The following is a 17,377-nucleotide window of genomic DNA, read 5'->3' on the forward strand; positions in this document are numbered from 1 at the left end:
TTCAGTAGCATCAGCAAATCCTCTTTTCAAAACCCATCCACCGCCTTTTGAAATTCTAAGTATTCTCCAGCCTCTGAATATCCCTTATTCACCCTGACAGCATTACGTTCTCAGAACTGCAGCAGTTAGTTAAGCATTACCTCCTGTGACATTACTCAGGCTACACTCTGGACTGATGGACAGCTGTGTCACCTCAATTCTCCAATCTGGGGTGCTTCTTACACTGCTATGCTGTGAGAGCAACCACTCCTGGCCTGCTCACAGATAACCTCCAGCATTCAAAACCATTCCCAGCTGAATTATAAGAGCTCTTCTGGCCAGCCACTCCTGAATTATATTGCAGAGCAACATCAGCAAACTCCCAGTCCCAGACTTGTCCCCAGAAACATGCATTTTGTACTGCCTAGCTCTCTCCTTCTGGACAATACAAGCTCATAGAAAGTCCATCATTTCATTATCAGATAACGATATGCACAAACCCTCTCAAGGATAGGTCATCTCAAGTGGAGGTTCCCCCACACTTCAATCCAAACACATTGGTTTAGATAAGACAATAAAACAAAGTTTATTAACTATCGATAGATAGATTTTAAGTGATTACAAGTAATGAGATAAAAAAGTCAGAATTGGTTACAAAGAAAATAAAAAATAAAATGCAAACTAATATCTAACTTAGAAAGCTAAATGAATTAAAAGCAAAGGTTTTTCTCACCACCTGCTTTTTGCAGTTGTCATAACCATACAGCTAAGGGTAGCCTAGAATTCCTCCTTACCTGTAAGGGGTTAAGAAGCTCAGATAACCTGGTTGGCACCTGACCAAAAGGATCAATGGGGAAAGAAGATACTTTCAAATCTTGGTGGGGTGGAAGGCTCTGTTTTGTGTGTTCTCTTGGGAAGTAGAGAAGCATCAGGTCAGAAAACTCCTTCTCCTATAAACCATCCTAAAAGTTTCTCATATTACAAAAATTGTAAGTAAAAGCCAGGCAAGGCGTGTTAGATTATCTTTTGTTTTGCTTGTGAATTTTTCCTTTGCTGGAGGGAGGGTTATTCCTGTTTTTTGTAACTTTGAAACTAAGCCTAGAGGAAGTTCTGCTGTGTTTCTGAATCTTTTGTTACCCTGTAAAGTTATTTTCCATCCTGATTTTACAGAGGTGATTTTTACCTTTTTTTAAATAAAATCCTTCTTTTAAGAACCTGACTGATTTCTCTATTGTCCTAAGACCCAGGGGTTTGGGTCTGTGATCACTTTGTAACCAATTGGTTAGGATATTATTCTCAAGCCTCCCCAGGAAAGGGGGTGTAAGGACTTGGGGGGGATATTTTGGGGGAATAGGAACCCCAAGTGGTCCTTTCCCTGATTCTTTGTTAAATCACTTGGTGGAGGCAGTGTACCCTCCAAGGGCAAAGAATTTGTGCTTTGGGGAAGTTTTAAACTAAGCTGCTAGAAATAAGCTTAGGGGGTCTTTCATGCAGGTCCCCACATCCGTACCCTAGAGTTCAGAGTGGGGAGGGAACCCTGACAGTAGTCTTTACTAGAGGGAAGCCTCCCAGCTAGGACCCCTCCCCCAATTGTGTTCTTTCAGGTGCTGTTGATGTTGTGAGCAGAAAGAAAGGGAGGAGAGATGTAATTTGTGTTGTGTGTTCTCTATTCTTATATCTTTCTCTTCTCTTTGAGGATCCTCTCTAACTGGGCTTCAGGTGACAGGAGGTCTGGGGAATGGAAACCCCCAGCTGTTTCTTTGCCAATATGTACATTTCTCACCCACACCCTTCTTCCTGCCAAATAATGGCTGTTTGACTATGTGATCGTCCGTGATAGTCTATTTGATTATGTTGACACCTGGCTGAGGTGGTGGCTAGCCTTTTTCTCTGGGGAAATGGTCGGAAGCTGTTTTTCTAAATTTGGAACGTATTCCAATGTTATACAGTGGAATCTTAAAACTTTACGGACAGTGTTGACACACATTTTATCAGACAATAATGTTCAGCAGATTGGATTTTCAAATGATACCTCATAAGGTATACTTTATGCAAAATTTATCATAGTCTTGGAAAAAAGGTGAAAATAAGAGTATAGACTGTCACACCTACCATGCCTGAATCCATACTATCCTCTAGCAAATTACTTTTCCAGGGGTTCTCCCTCCAGCCCTTGCCACGGCGTCTAAGCTTTCCCCAATACTGCACAGTAAACTCACTGCTCTGTAGTTTCTTGGTTTGACTCTTGCCTTTGGAGTTATCTGTCTGCTGTCCAGTCCCTCCAAGACCTCTCTAATGGACTTTAACCTAGTGTCTGTTGCTGTGAAGGTTCGCCCATTTCCCCTCTTGGCTCCTTTACAGCTCATGTGGGCATGCAACCCAGAACTGCTGCTTTAAGAACAGCTAAACTTTGTATAACCCATCCTATTATCAGTACCCTGCCTGGCTCCCCTCTGAGAATCTGATCCCTGACTTTGTTATATTTCTTCCCATCTCCTCAGAAAAGACAAAAGCAAAGTAACTGTTTAACGATGTTCGTTCTTTATCCCCCCACACATGGTATCCACTTTCATTTTTAATTGGCTTAATGGTTCCATTTATCCTTTGAAGAAAGATCCTTTTGGGCTAATTTGTGTGTGTTCTGTAGTTTGCTTTTCATTATTTCTTTTTCTACTCTAATTTTCATCCCTTCTTCTCTTATGCCTGGTCTACACTATGAGTTTGTTGGATTTAGCAGCATTAAATCGAATTAACCCTGCACCCGTCCACACAATGAAGCCATTTTTCTCAACTTAATGGGCTCTTAAAATCAATTTCTGTACTCCTCCCCAATGAGGAGGACTTTAGCAAAGCTTTTGACACTGTCTCCCACAGTATTCTTGTCAGCAAGTTAAAGAAGTATGGGCTGGATGAATGTACTATAAGGTGGGTAGAAAGGTGGCTAGATTGTCGGGCTCAACGGGTAGTGATCAATGGCTCCATGTCTAGTTGGCAGCCGGTGTCAAGTGGAGTGCCCCAGGGGTCGGTCCTGGGGCCGGTTTTGTTCAATATCTTCATAAATGATCTGGAGGATGGTGTGGATTGCACTCTTAGCAAATTTGCGGATGATACTAAACTGGGAGGAGTGGTAGATACGTTGGAGGGCAGAGATAGGATACAGAGGGACCTAGACAAATTGGAGGATTGGACCAAAAGAAACCTGATGAGGTTCAATAAGGATAAGTGCAGGGTCCTGCACTTAGGACGGAAGAACCCAATGCACAGCTACAGACTAGGGACCGAATGGCTAGGCAGCAGTTCTGCGGAAAAGGACCTAGGGGTTACAGTGGACGAGAAGCTGGATATGAGTCAGCAGTGTGCCCTTGTTGCCAAGGCCAATGGCATTTTGGGATGTATAAGTAGGGGCATAGCGAGCAGATCGAGGGACGTGATTGTTCCCCTCTATTTGACATTGGTGAGGCCTCATCTGGAGTACTGTGTCCAGTTTTGGGCCCCACACTACAAGAAGGATGTGGAAAAATTGGAAAACATCCAGTGGAGGGCAACAAAAATTATTAAGGGACTGGAACACATGACTTATGAGGAGAGGCTGAGGGAACTGGGATTGTTTAGTCTGTGGAAGAGAAGAATGAGGGGGGATTTGATAGCAGCCTGCAACTACCTGAAAGGGGGTTCCAAAGAAGATGGATCTAGACTGTTCTCAGTGGTAGCAGATGACAGAACGAGGAGTAATGGTCCCAAGTTGCAGTGGGGGAGGTTTAGGTTGGATATTAGGAAAAACTTTTTCACCAGAAGGGTGGTGAAACACTGGAATGCGTTACCTAGGGAGGTGGTGGAATCTCTTTCCATAGAAGTTTTTAAGTTCAGGCTTGAGAAAACCCTGGCTGGGATGATTTAGTTGGGGATTGGTCCTGCTTTGAGCAGGGGGTTGGACTAGATGACCTCCTGAGGTCCCTTCCAACCCTGATATTCTATGATTCTATGAAAACATTTCAAAAAATCTCCGAGGCCATGAGGGACAGAGGCTACAGCAGGGACGCAACACAGTGCCGCGTGAAACTTAGAGGAGCTCAGACAAGCGTCCCAGAAAACCAAAGAATCAAACGGATGCTCCGGGACAGAGCCCCAGACATGCTGCTTCTACGCTGAGCTGCATGCAATTCTAGCGGGGGCTGCCACCACTACCCCACCCCTGTCCGTAGACTCCAATGATGGGGTACTCTCCGCCCTGCCTGAGGATTTTGTGGCTGGGGAAGATGAGGGGGGGGAGGACGAGCTTGAGGAGAGCACACAGCACACTGTTCTCCCCGACAGCCAGGATCTTTTTATCACCCTGAAATACCCTCCCAACCCAACCAAGCCAGAGAAGGGACCTCTGGTGAGTGTACCTTTTTAAATATAATACATGTTATAAAAGCAAGCGTTTTTTAATTATTAAATAGCCATGAGGACTTGGGATGCATTTGTGGCCAGTGCAGCTACTGGAAAGGCTGTTAACATGTCTGGGGATGGAGCAGAAATCCTCCAGGGACATCTCCATGAAGCTCTCCTGGAGGTAGTCTAAAAGCCTTTGCAGAAGGTTTCTGGGGAGAGCAGCCTTATTCCGTCCTCCATGGTAGGACACTTTACCACGCCATGTTAGTAGCAAGTAATCTGGTATCATTGCATGAGAGAGCCTGGCAGCGTACGGTCCCGGTGTTTTTTGGCATTCAAGCAACATCCGTTCTTTACCTCTCTGTGTTATCCTGAGGAGAGTGATATCATTCATGGTAACCTGGTTGAAATAGGGGAATTTAATTAAGGGGACATTCAGAGGTGGCCATTCCTACTGGGCTGTTTGCCTGTGGCTGAAAAGAAATCCTCCCTGCAGTTAGCCACACGGTGGGGGGTGGGGGTGGGGCATTGGCGCTGAGCTGTTCACGTTTGGCTACCAGGGATCTTTCCTGATACCAGCCACGCGTGGGGTGAGGGGTAAAGCGATCATCCCAGAGAATTGGATGGGGGCGGGGAGTTAGTTTGGTTTCTGCTGCTGCACATTAACAGGAAAACTGCAGCACTAAATGGCCAACTCAACGTGCTTTGATTGGTATGGGAGAGGAGGGTGCTGCTGTTATGAAGGTTGCAGAAGCCGAAAGACTATGGCTTACCATGGCCGCCTGCATGCCAAATTCTGTTGCCTGGCGCTGCGTATGTGATCTCTAACACCAAAGCCGCAGGCACTCAATATAAGATGCAAAATGTGACCTTGTACGGAAATCACATGTGCTATGTAATGTGAATAGTGTTGTTCACCGTGAAAGAGTATAGCCATTGTTCTGTAAAATGTATCTTTTAAAATACTTCACTCCCTTTTTTCCCTCCAGCAGCTGCAAATGTTTCAAGCCTCCCTCCTCCATCCCAAAGGCTATCTCAGATAAGGCAGCGAAAAAAACCCACACGCAATGAAATGTTCTCTGAGCTCATGCAGTCGTCCGGCACTGACAGAGCTCAGCAGAATGTGTGGAGGGACACAATAGCAGACTACAGGAAAGCGGCCAATGAACGTGAGGAGAGGTGGCGGCAGGAAGATCAGAGGAGGCATGATGCAAAGCTGGGGCTACTGCGGGATCAAACAGACATGCTCTGGTGTCTGGTGGAGGTTCATGAATGGCAGCAGTATCACAGACTGCCGCTGCAGCCCCTGTTTAACCGCCCTCCCTCCTCCCCAAGTTCCATAGGCTCCTCACCCAGATGCCCAAGAACGTGGCGGGGGGGGAGGCTCTGGGCACCCAACCACTCTACCCCAGCAGACAGCCCAAGGAACAGAAGGCTGTCATTCAACAAGTTTTAAAGTGGCCTTTTCTTTCCTTCCTACCCTCCTCCCACACCCCACCCAGGCTACCTTGTGAGTTATCTCCCTCTTTTTATAATCAATTAATAAAGAATACATATTTTTTAAATGATAGTGACTTTATTTCCTTTGCAAGCAAGCTGTGATCGAAGGGGGGAGGGCGGGTGGCTTACAGGGAATTTAGAGGCAACAATTGGGCGGGTTTTCATCAAGGAGAAACAAACAGAAGTGTCACACAGTACCCTAGCCAGTCATGAAACTGGTTTTCAAAGCTTCTCTGATGCGCAGCACTTCCTGCTGTGCTCTTCTAACCGTCCTGGTGTCTGGCTGCACGTATTCAGCGGCCAGGTCATTTGCATCAACCTCCCACCCTGCCATAAAAGTCTCCCCCTTACTCTCACAGAGATTGTGGAGCACACAGCAAGCAGCAATAACAATGAGAATATTGGTTTTGCTGAGGTCTGAGTGAGTCAGTAAACTGCGCCAGCGACCCTTTAAATGTCCAAATGCACATTCTACCACCATTCTGCACTTGCTCAGCCTATAGTTGAACAGCTCCTTACTACTGTCCAGGGTGCCTGTGTACGACTCCATGAGCCAGGGCATTAAGGGGTAGGCTGGGTCCCCAAGGATAACTATAGGCATTTCAACATCCCCAATGGTTATTTTCTGGTCTGGGAAGTAAATCCCTTCCTGGAGCCGTTTAAACAGACCAGAGTTCCTGAAGACACTAGCATCATCAACCTTTCCCGGCCATCCCACGCTGATGTTGGTGAAACGTCCCTTGTGATCCACCAGTACTTGCAGCACCATTGAAAAGTACCCTTTGTGGTTTATGTACTGGCTGCTCTGGTGGTCCGGTCCCAAGATAAGATATATGCGTTCCGTCTATAGCCCCACCACAGTTAGGGAATCCCATTGCAGCAAAGCCATCTAGTATGACCTGCACATTTCCCAGAGTCATTACCTTTGATAGAGGCAGCTCAATGATTGTGTTGGCTACTTGCATCACAGCAACCCCTACAGTAGATTTGCCCACTCCAAATTGATTCCCGACTGACCGGTAGCTGTCTGGCGTTGCAAGCTTCCACAGGGCTATTGCCACTCGCTTGCGAACTGTGAGGCTGCTCTCATCTTGGTATTCTTGTGCTTCAGGGCAGGGGAAAGCAAGTCACAAAGTTCCATAAAAGTGCCCTTACGCATGCGAAAGTTTCAGAGCCACTGGGAATCATCCCAAACCCGCAACACTGTGCGGTCCCACCACTCTGTGCTTGTTTCCCGGGCCCAGAATCGGTGTTTCACGGCATGAGCCTGCCCCATTAACACCATGATCTCCAAATTGCTGGGGACTGCGGTTTTAGAGAAATCTGTGTTCATGTCCTCATCACCGCACTGCTGTCACCTCCTCGCCAGTTTTTTCAGGTGGTGGTTCTGCATAAACTGCGTAATAATGCGCGAGGTGTTTACAGTGGTCATAACTGCTGTGGTGAGCTGAACAGGCTCCATGCTTGCTGTGCTATGGTGTCTGCTCGGGCAATCCAGGGAAAAGGGCGCGAAACGATTGTCTGCCATTGCTCTGACGGAGGGAGGGGCGACTGACAACATGGTTTACAGGGTTGGCTGACGGAATTAAAATCAACAACCGGGTGGCTTTGCATCAAGGAGAAACAGAATGGCCCCCTCAAGGACAGAACTCAAAACCCTGGGTTTAGCAGGCCATTGATTTCACGGAGGAAGGGAGGAGAAAATGAATACAAAACAAATCTGGTCTATTTCTTGTTTTGATCCACTTCATCTACCTTTATACATCTTGCTGGCAGTAGACGGTGCAGTACGACTGCTGGCCATCGTCATCTCCTGGGTTCTCGGCAGAAGACGGTGCAGTATGACTGCTGGCCATCATCGTCTCCTGGCTGCTCATTAGAAGACAGTGCAGTCGGGCTGCCAGCAGGACTGAATCGCCATGAGAAGAAACTTAAAAGGGAAATGACCTGGCTGAGTCACTCCCATGTTTGCCCAGGCGCCCCTGACCGACCTCACTGAGGTCAGCTAAAAGAGCACCCTGGAGTACAGCGATGACAGCTACCAGTCATACTGCACTGTCTGCTGCCAAAAGGCAATGAGCTGCTGCCGTGTAGCAATGCAGTACCATGTCTGTGAGCACCCAGGAGACATACGGTGACAGCGAGCTGAGCGGGCTCCATGCTTGCCGCGGTATGGCGTCTGCACGGGTAACCCAGGAAAAAAGGCGCAAAACGAATGTCTGCTGTTGCTTTCACGGAGGGAGGGGGAAAGAGGGGGCCTGACGATATGTACCCAGAACCACCCGCGACAATGTTTTTGCCCCATCAGGCATTGGGATTTCTACCCAGAATTCAAATGGGAGGCGGAGACTGCGGGAACTGTGGAATAGCTACCCACAGTGCAAGGCTCCGGAAGTCGACGGTTGCCTCGGTACTGTGGACGCACTCCACCAACTAAATGCACTTAGAGCATTTGTGTGGGGACACACACAATCGACTGTATAAAAACGCTTTCTACAAAACCGACTTCTATAAATTCGACCTAATTTCGTAGAGTAGACATGGCCTTACTCTCCTTTCTACAGTGGCTGCTAAGCAAGGGACCAGCTAGTACCAGTTGGTTGTGTCTTTGTGGTTTGAATACCTGTCCCCTGTGAACTAGACCAAGGCCCTCCACTTACCCTGCATATGCTTCCTAACAGCCATTGGATGGTAAATGACCTTCTGGCACTGCTAGGCTGGGCTGGATTAGAACAGTCAACTGCAGGTGAGGGAGAGTAGCTCTTATCTAGTAGTTAGAGCACAGGAGGTTCATAGAGTTTAATGGCAGAAGGGACCATTGTGATCATCTAGTCCAGGGGTTCTCAAACTTCATTGCACCGCGACCCCCTTCTGACAACAAAAATGACTACATGACGCCAGGCATTGGCTTCGGCCCTGGGCTCCAGCAAGTCTAACGACAGCCCTGGTAATCCCATTAAAACTGGGTCACGACCCACTTTGGGGTCTTGACTTACGTTCCCTGTGAACTGTGTGCCGCACAGCAGCCTATTTAGTGCCGCGTACGCGCTCAAGGAACCTGCCAGGGACCTGCTGCAGCTGGGGGAGTGGCGCTCCTCCTCTGGTCCCCACCTAGCCTGAGCCACAATGTGCTGTGGCCAGGATGCGGGGTGCCCCTCCCCCAGCACCAACTCTGCTGTGGTGCAGCCTGGGCTGGCCCCAGGCACGGCCGGAGCAGCCTGGACCCAGCTGTGGATGGGTTGCCCGGACCTGCTGGGGCAGTGCGGCCGGATTGGGCCCAACTGTGGTTGGGGCAGGGCAGCCCGGCCCCAGGTGCAGCTGGGGCAGCACGGCTCAGCCCCAGTCATAGTCAGGGAGCCCAAACCTGCTTCGGTGGCTCAGCTGGAGTGGCCTGGCCCCAGCCTCAGCCAAAGCAGCCCGGACCCAGGCGTGCCCGGGGTGGCACTCCCCCGGCCTAGACCCGCTGGGGCCTGGGGAGGGGTGCCTATCCTGCAGCCCCAAACCCAGAGCTGCCGCAGCAGGGAAAGGAGCTTTTCCCCCACAGCCCAGGTACTGCTTCTGCAGGGAGAGAGAGCTGGGGGGAGTCCTCTCTCCGTGCATAGCCACTGAGCACTCTCCTGAACCCTAAACCCCTCATTCTTGGCCCCACCCCAGAGCCCTCACCCCCTGCACCCCAATCCTCTCCCCCAGCCCTGAGCCCCTCATCCCCAGCCCCACCCCAGAGCCCACACCCCAGCCGGAGCCCTCACATCCCTGCACCCCAACCCTAAGCCCCTCATCTCTGACCCCACCCCAGAGCCTGCACCCCTAGCTGGAGCCCTCACACCCCTGCACTCCAGCCCTGAGCCCCCTCCCATGCTCTGAACCCCTCAGCCCCACTCCCACCACATGAATTTTGTTATATGCACTGATATGAAGGTGATGTGTCACACATCACCTTCATATTGGTGCATATAAAAAAATTCATTCCATACATGGGTGGGAAAAATTAGAGGGAACACTGGTCCTGACCCACAGTTTGAGAACTACTGATCTAGTCTGAAATTCAGCACCACACAGGCCAGAGAACCTTATCTAGTAATTCCTCCATTGAGCCCATAATGCTATGTACTACTCGTATCTCCTGGGCGCTAGAGCAGAAAGGCCCCAATCCTGTAAAGTATAGTGTGTGATGTGCTGTAGGAGGGACAACTTACAGTGCATAGCTCAACACCACTAAGCTCCACAGAGCCTTCTTTAGTGTGATCTTTATAACCTCAAAGAAATGAGCTTAGGTAAAGAGCTGCTTAAATGTACTGTAAGTCATAAAAATATGTATCACCCTTCTGCCAAGAGCGGCATAGTTCGTTTTTATTAGGAACTGTGGATTACCTCCGGCGTTGTCTCTGTGTGTGGCTCGTCATTTAAGACCTGATCTGGGGCCTAGCTCTGCGGTTGACTCACTGTGTAACTTTGGGCAAGCCACATCACTGCCCAGTGCCTCAGTTTCCCTGAGAGGGATATGATATAGCCTTCCTTTTGCAAAGCCCGTTGAATCAACAGATAAAATGTTCAGTGTTGTTATTTTTTTAGCTCTTTCTCCCACTGTCAATCCCTGAGTCATCCCCTCCCCCACTTGTAAACCTTAAACACATTTCCTTTTGTTTGATTTTAAATTCTCACTTTGACTTTATAGGTTTTTTTTAACTTTACAGCTCAGCATCTAAGGTTAAGAAGACAGTAAAAGTGACAAAGGTTGGAATGGAACAGCTCTAAAGCAATACAGACTACGCAATTTCAATGGCAAACATGCAGATTATTTCAAAATTCTCAACAATAAAAGCTCAGTTTAGTGCAGTTAGATGCATCCTAAAGAAAATGGAACTAGGTGAAAATGCTTAAGCCACTCAAAGCCACCTTATTCAAGCACTGTGTGGTTTCCTTTTGGAATTAGCATGTAAACTGGAGGGAGGAAGAGAGGGGACAAGTGAAGAGAGAAGGCAGATGTATTAGAATAAATGTTTGATTTGGGCCAGAGTAGAAACATCCAAATCCAGGTCCAAATCTTCCCTATATTTTAAGATGTTTGGATCTGGGGTTCTACATCTGGCCACTGCCAGAGAAGGGGCAGTTGTGAAGGTGAAATTACTTCCCCGAAGGCTGGGATTGTTTAGGTCTGGGCCCTTCTCTGGATCACGAATCAGTTTTGTTCAGTGTAATACTAGACCAGGGATGGGCAAACAACGGCCCACCAGCCGATTTAATCTGGCCCTCGAGCTCCCGCTGGGGAGCAGGGTCTGGGGCTTTCCCCGCTCCAGCTGGGGAGAGGGGTCAGGGGCCGCTCCGCACGCCACGGCTCCCAGAAGCAGCGGCATGTCCCCTCTCCAGCTCCTACGTTTAGGGGCAGCCAGAGGGCTCTGCATGCTGCCTGTACGCAGGTGCCACCCCCACAGATCTGCAGGGAACTGCAGGGGTGGCGCCTGTGGACGGGTCAGCATGCAGAGCTGCCTGGCCGTGCCTCTGTGTAGGAGCTGGAGAAGGGACATGCTGCTGCTTCCGGGAGCTGCTTGAGGTAAGCACCGCCCAGAGCCTGCACCCCGACCCCCTCCCGTGCCCCAACCCCCTGCGCCAGCCCTGTTCCCCCCCCCGAATCCCTCAGTCCCAGCCCGGAGCACCCTTGTGCACCCCAAACCCCTCATCCCCAGCCCCACCCCAGAGCCTGTACCTCCAGCCAGAACCCTCCCCCCCCCACCAACCCCCTGCCCCAGCCCAGAGCCCCCTCCTGTACCCTGAACTCCTCTTTTTTGGCCCCACCCAGGATCCTGCACCCCCACCCAGAGCCCTCACCCCCTTCTAAACCCAAACCCCAATTTTATGAGCATTCATGGCCTGCCAAACAATTTCCATAACCAGCTGTGGCCCTCAGGCCAAAAAGTTTACCCACCCCCGTACTAGACTATTTTACAGCCCCTCCCCCAGCACAAACAAAAGTAAGGGAAAAAGAAAACCATTGTTGAGGGTTACATCCCATGACCTCTACACATGTGGAGATGGGGACCACGTGAAGATCAGCAATGTGGATGGTTCCCACTGGAAACACAGCAAAGGGCTATTTGAATGACAGCTACTAACCTTAAATCAAACTCTCTAGTAGGACAGGGATCTTATTAATCTCTTTTCTGCATGGACTTTCTCAAATCAGCTCGCAGGGGTTCTTGTATGGGCCTGATGGGGGGAGAGAGAAGACCCAAGCGTTCGACTCATCTCAAGTTGGACATGTTCATTAGTCTAATAAATCCCTATTGAACATGAGGTGGGGGAGGCCGTGTTGCCTGGTGACAGAGCAGGGTTCTGTTCCTGGGTCTGCCGCAGGCTTCCCGCTGACGAGGCCCCCCTTGGGGGCAGTTATTGCCACGGAAGGACCCGGAGCTGCTCCTCAGGCGCCGGGAGGGGGCGGGCTCTCTGCTCAGTCCCGGCGGGAGGCGGGCGTCAGACACTAGCCATGAGCGTCCGCCCGGCCTGGCAGCCTGGGCGGTAGCGTTCGTGGCTGGGTCCTTCCACCACGCTCGGGGCCGGCCCGGGGACGCTACGCCGTGCGCCCCTGAGGCGGGGGCTGCGCCCCGCTTCCCCGCACGGCTCGCGGGAGCGGGCTCCCGCAGACAGCCCAGCCGCCGCCCCCCCACCCACAGCAAGGCGAGCAGTGCGCATGCACCTCGAGAAACACCCTGACGCGGCAGGGGGCCCCAGCGGGCATACGAGCCCCAGAATACCCTGGATGGACTACAAATCCCGGCGTGCCCCGCGCGGAGCCCGCCGCGGCGCAGGCGCTGTGCCCTGGAGGTGAGAAGGAGACCGAGTTCCGGCTGAGCCGCTCACTGCGGGTGCGAGGTGCGTCCCGAGCAGGGCTGCCCCGTGCCCCGGCCCCGGGAGCCCTTTGCTGGGGGTGCGCGCCCCAGGGAGTGCCCCCGGCCCTCGGAGAGCCTCTCACCGTGACTCTGGGCTGGACCGGGCGGGCGGCCGAGGCTGGGGCAGGCTGGCATGGGCCGGCCGTGGGTGGGAGCGGGTCCCTGCGGGCGGCGCACGGGAGAGCAGGTTGGACATGCAGGCGGGCCGCGCTGGCTCGGGGCGCTCTCCCCGGCGGCTGCCGCTGTCGAGCTCGTGGCTTGTGCCTGACCCTGTCTCGCTCCGTTGCAGTGCAGGGAAGCCATGTCCCAGCCCGGCTCCGCTTGCCAGCCGCCGCCGGACGTTGACACAGATGACTGTCTCCAGGACTATTCCTACCTCTTTAGCCCGGATATCCTCAAGTGAGTGCAGGGCGAAGCGGCTATTTCTGGGCCCCAAACGTCCTAGCTGTTCTCTGGCCCATGACCTGTGCTAGCCAGTGGTTATCTGCACTTTGTCCCTGTCCCGTGTACCCTAACAACCCTGCCTCACGCCTTTCAGCTTGAAAAGCGGGGGAGGGTGCTTTCTGGGGGCCCCTGACAGGAATTGTCTTATTATTTATGAATGTGGGATTTGTGTTATCACAGCTGGCCACTGGTCCATTAGATCCAGTAGTGTGCTTCTGGCCATTGCCAACATGATTCTCTTTATTTGTTCAGCACATGAGTGTGTGGTCCTTCACATGTGGTAATAAATTAATATCTAGTGCTATTCATCAGTAGATCTCAAAGCTCTTTACAAAGGTGGTCAATATCATTATCTCCATTTTTACTAATGGGGAAACTGAGGCACAGGATGAAGTGACTCTCACAAAATGACTCAGCTGGCTAGTGGCAAAATCATGATAGAATCCAGGTCTCCTGAGTCCCAGTCCAGTGCTCTATCCATTAGGCCATGTTTCTGCCCTATATAAATAGGGTAGCTTATACACTACAGGCAGGGCCGTCCTTAGTGGGATACGGGGCCGGGGCGGAAATGAGGCACGGGGCCCAGAGCGGTCGTCCTGATTCACCCTACCCAAGGGACTGCTCTGTCTACAGGTTTCTGTTGCACAGATATTATGATCTAAATTTATGCTTCAGAAAAAGTTGACCCCTCCACTCATATAGCTAAAGACATCTAGCCTACTGTGCAGTGCTTCATATGTGGGAAGGGATGTTCTTTCTGTCACCTCTGGTGGTCAGCTCATACCTTGAAGCATGAGATTTAATTATTCTTCTCTTAGCACATATAGATTCAGATTCCTAATGTTATTCAGCCCCTAGAATTTGGATTAACTTCCCCATTTGTAGATTTTAAAGTACTGTGTCATCAGTGAGACTGCCCCCTCGATGGAAGGGTTTCTGCAGACAGACAGATTGCTGTAGCACAGAGGTGGGCAAACTACAGTCTGCGGGCCACATCCAGCCCATGGTACCCTCCTGCCTGGCCCCTGAGCTCCTGGCCCGGGACGTTCGCCCCTGGCCCCTCCCCTGCTGTTCCCCCCTCCCCCACAGCCTCAGCTCACTGCGCCGCCGGTGCAATGTTCTGGGCGGCGGGGTTGCAGAGCCTGGCCTGACCTGGTGCTCTGTGCTGCGCGGTGCATGGCTGGCTCCAGCTGGGCAGTGCGGCTGTAGCACCGCCAGCCACCGGTGCTCCAGGCAGCATGGTAAGGGAATGGGGGGGTTGGATAGAGGGCAGGGGAGTTCGGGGGGTCGTCAGGGGCCGTGGGTGTGGATAGGGGTTGGGGCAGTCAGAGGGTGGGGAACAGGGGGGTTGAATGGGTGCAGGGGTCCTGGGGGGGGGGCAGTCAGGAATGAGAGGAGGGGTTGGATGGGGTGGCAGGGGGCAGTCGGGACAGGGAGAAGGGGTGGTTGCGTGGGGCAGGGGTCCGGGAGGGGTCAGTCAGGAAGGAGAGGGGTTGGATGGGGCGGCTGGGGGCAGTTAGGGACGGGAGGTCTGGGGGCGGTTAGGGGACAGAGAGCGGGGCGGGTGGATGGGACAGGGGTCCCGGGGGACCATCAGGGAACAGGGGGGCTTGGATGGGGCAGAAGTCCAGGGGGGCCGTGAGGGGCGAGAAGCAGGGGGGGTCGGATAGGGGGCGGGAGCCGGGCCATGCCTGGCTGTTTGGGGAGGCACAGCCTTTCCTAACTGGCCCTCCATACAATTTTGGAAACCCGATGCGGCCCTCAGGCCAGAAAGTTTGCCCGCCCCTGCTATAGCAGATGGACATCGCTGCTTCAGTAGATTCAACCTCAGGAGTCTCTCTAAACTGACTCCTACATTCGGAGTCTGGGACTAAGTATCCCAAGCATGCTATACTTTAACATGGTGTGTGCTAGTATCTGATCTGCTTCCTAAAGCAGCCCCCATGCCAACAGCCCACTGTCTCACTCCAGGGGTAGGGTACTTGTTGCTTCCGTGAGATTGCTGTGCATGCACTTCCCGTCATTGCTGTGTCTTTGGCTTTGATCAGAATTGTTGCCCTCCATGACTGAGGCAGGGAAACATCTAGATGAATTCCATGCATGAGAGTTTGGTTTTGAATGGCTTTACTTCCTCTGCCAACAGGGGCAAAGCTGCATTCATCACTGGAGGCGGCTCTGGGATTGGATTCCGGGTAGCGGAGGTTTTCATGAGGTATGGATCTCTGATCTTCCATGATAGTTTTGTTCCCAGCCCACCCCATCTGCTTCCTCTACTTTCATATTCCCCAGCTTCCTCTATTCATTGTTTAGCTGAACCAGCCCAGAGAAAACAAGTATTTCCCTAAGTATAACTTTTGTCTGATTCCTGAACTCACCCTTTGGAAAAGCCTAACTTTTATTTTCATGACTTTTCATTTTGCTACTGGATCCCAGCTAGCTTTGTACATGCCAAAATCTATTGAGAGAGGCTATTCTCTTGTGATTTCCAGCACAGTTTTTCGTGTTCAAACAGTTAGTGCTCATATATTTTCATAGAAAATATTATCTTTAAAAACATAAAGTAAAATCACTCCATGGTATCTGTGCTGTATCCTTTGTATATTCTGATATGTATAGCCAGTCCAGAGAGGATCCATCACATTAGCTGGATGGATGATTGGAGGAATGCTTGTCTTCCAGTCCTGTCTTTCAGATCCTGCCCATTAGATTGTATCAAATGCAGAGAGAGACTTTCCTGGTCATGTTAACCATCTGACTTGTTTAAATCTTTTTACTTTTGTGCACTGAACATAATGTTGGTGCTAAATTAAATTCTGATGAATGTCCATCATTGCTGGCCGTTCCCCTCCGTGCTTTCTGGACAGTTCATTCTGTAATCTGGTTGCTCTCCAGAATAACAAATGGTAACATTTGTAATAGCCTTCTAACTCGGATTGAATTTAACCTGAGCACACTATGGATTGAACACTCTGAATTTGCTCCCATGCTGAGCCCTGTCGGGCTCTCTTCACTACAATTTCCTGTTGTACTTTTCTTCGGATGATGAATCCCCTAAGCACTGTTACTGATGCATAGATTTTAGGACCAGAAGAGAGCATTCTGATCATATAGTCTGACCTGCATAACCCAGGCCAGAAGTCATCACCCAGCGATTCCTGCCTATAACTTCTGTCTGAGCTAGACTAGATCTTTCCGAGAGAAAGAGGGAGCCAACTTACCTTTGCCAGGTGCCCACTGTGGAGAGCGGAAGGCACGTCATGGATAATACCACCTGCTCTCAAACACTATAGAAAAGAGAAGTGAGCTCACCCTGTCTCCTTCCCCTGAAAGCACTGTGGGGTGAGAAATTCCTAGGCATTCCTGTGGCGGAGTTCAGTTTCAGGTTTACTAAGCCACTGTGGGTGTGACAATTAATCTCTGTAAAGATTTTGGGGTAGATGAGCTGAGTGCGATCTGTACGAGGCATTCAGTGTCCCCATTGGGGTTTCTTTGCAGGCATGGCTGCCGTACAATCATTGCCAGCAGGAACTTGCAGAGAGTAGCTGAGGTGAGTAGATGGGAGTCTGGTTGGGCAGAGGCTGCGAGGTCCAAGACCATTTTTGCATATTTCAGAGACCAGGATACGATGGGGCAGTAAGGCATGGTGGTACTAAACACCTAATGAACTCCACCGTCTTTCCTCTCCATGTGTGTCTTGAGGAGTATGGTCCGTTCCAGGCACCTCAGTATCTGAAAGATAACCAGTGAGCTGAGGGGGTATGACAAGGAGTATTAGGAGAAGGCTGAGCTCAGAACGCCTCTTGGTGAGATCTGTTGCATTTTGGATTAGTTTTCCAAGGGTAGTGGTGGAAGTTTCAGTGCTTGAGTTATTTACAGCATGACTGGATGGAGCACTGGAAAAATCAATTGTAATAACACCACCCAGCTCTTACCTAGTGATTTTCATCCATAGATTTCAAAGTGCTTTACAAAACGGGGGGGGGGGGGGGTGTCCCAGTATCATAATCCCCATTTTACAGATGAAGCAACTGAGGCATGGAAGGAAGTTAAACCAGTGGCAGAGCTGGAAATGGGACTGAGTTCAGTGTAGGGACTAATCCTGTATTGGCTCCAGAGGATGGACTACCTGGGTCCTAGCAGGGTTTTTCCAGTCACTACATGTTGTTGTTTTGTGCATGATTAAAAGGGAGGTAAAA

The 17,377-nt window shown here is 50.7% G+C and overlaps 1 protein-coding gene across 3 annotated transcripts in view; it reads left to right on the forward strand.

Moving 5' to 3' along the window:
- Window positions 1-12,528: 12,528 nt before the first annotated feature.
- Window positions 12,529-17,377, forward strand: part of DECR2 (2,4-dienoyl-CoA reductase 2) — a 30,730-nt gene continuing 25,881 nt past the window's right edge. The window contains exons 1-4 of one of the 3 annotated variants that reach the window (XM_074964688.1): window positions 12,529-12,672; window positions 13,027-13,136; window positions 15,325-15,393; window positions 16,677-16,728. In XM_074964688.1, coding sequence (XP_074820789.1) covers window positions 13,039-13,136; window positions 15,325-15,393; window positions 16,677-16,728 — 219 coding nt within the window. In that variant the 5' untranslated portion in view covers window positions 12,529-12,672; window positions 13,027-13,038. Of the gene's footprint in view, window positions 12,721-13,026; window positions 13,137-15,324; window positions 15,394-16,676; window positions 16,729-17,377 lie in introns of all 3 variants that reach the window. The other 2 variants (XM_074964687.1, XM_074964689.1) reach the window with 2 other exon arrangements.

Source organism: Natator depressus, chromosome 10, assembly GCF_965152275.1.
Source record: "Natator depressus isolate rNatDep1 chromosome 10, rNatDep2.hap1, whole genome shotgun sequence".
NCBI lineage: Eukaryota > Metazoa > Chordata > Testudines > Cheloniidae > Natator > Natator depressus.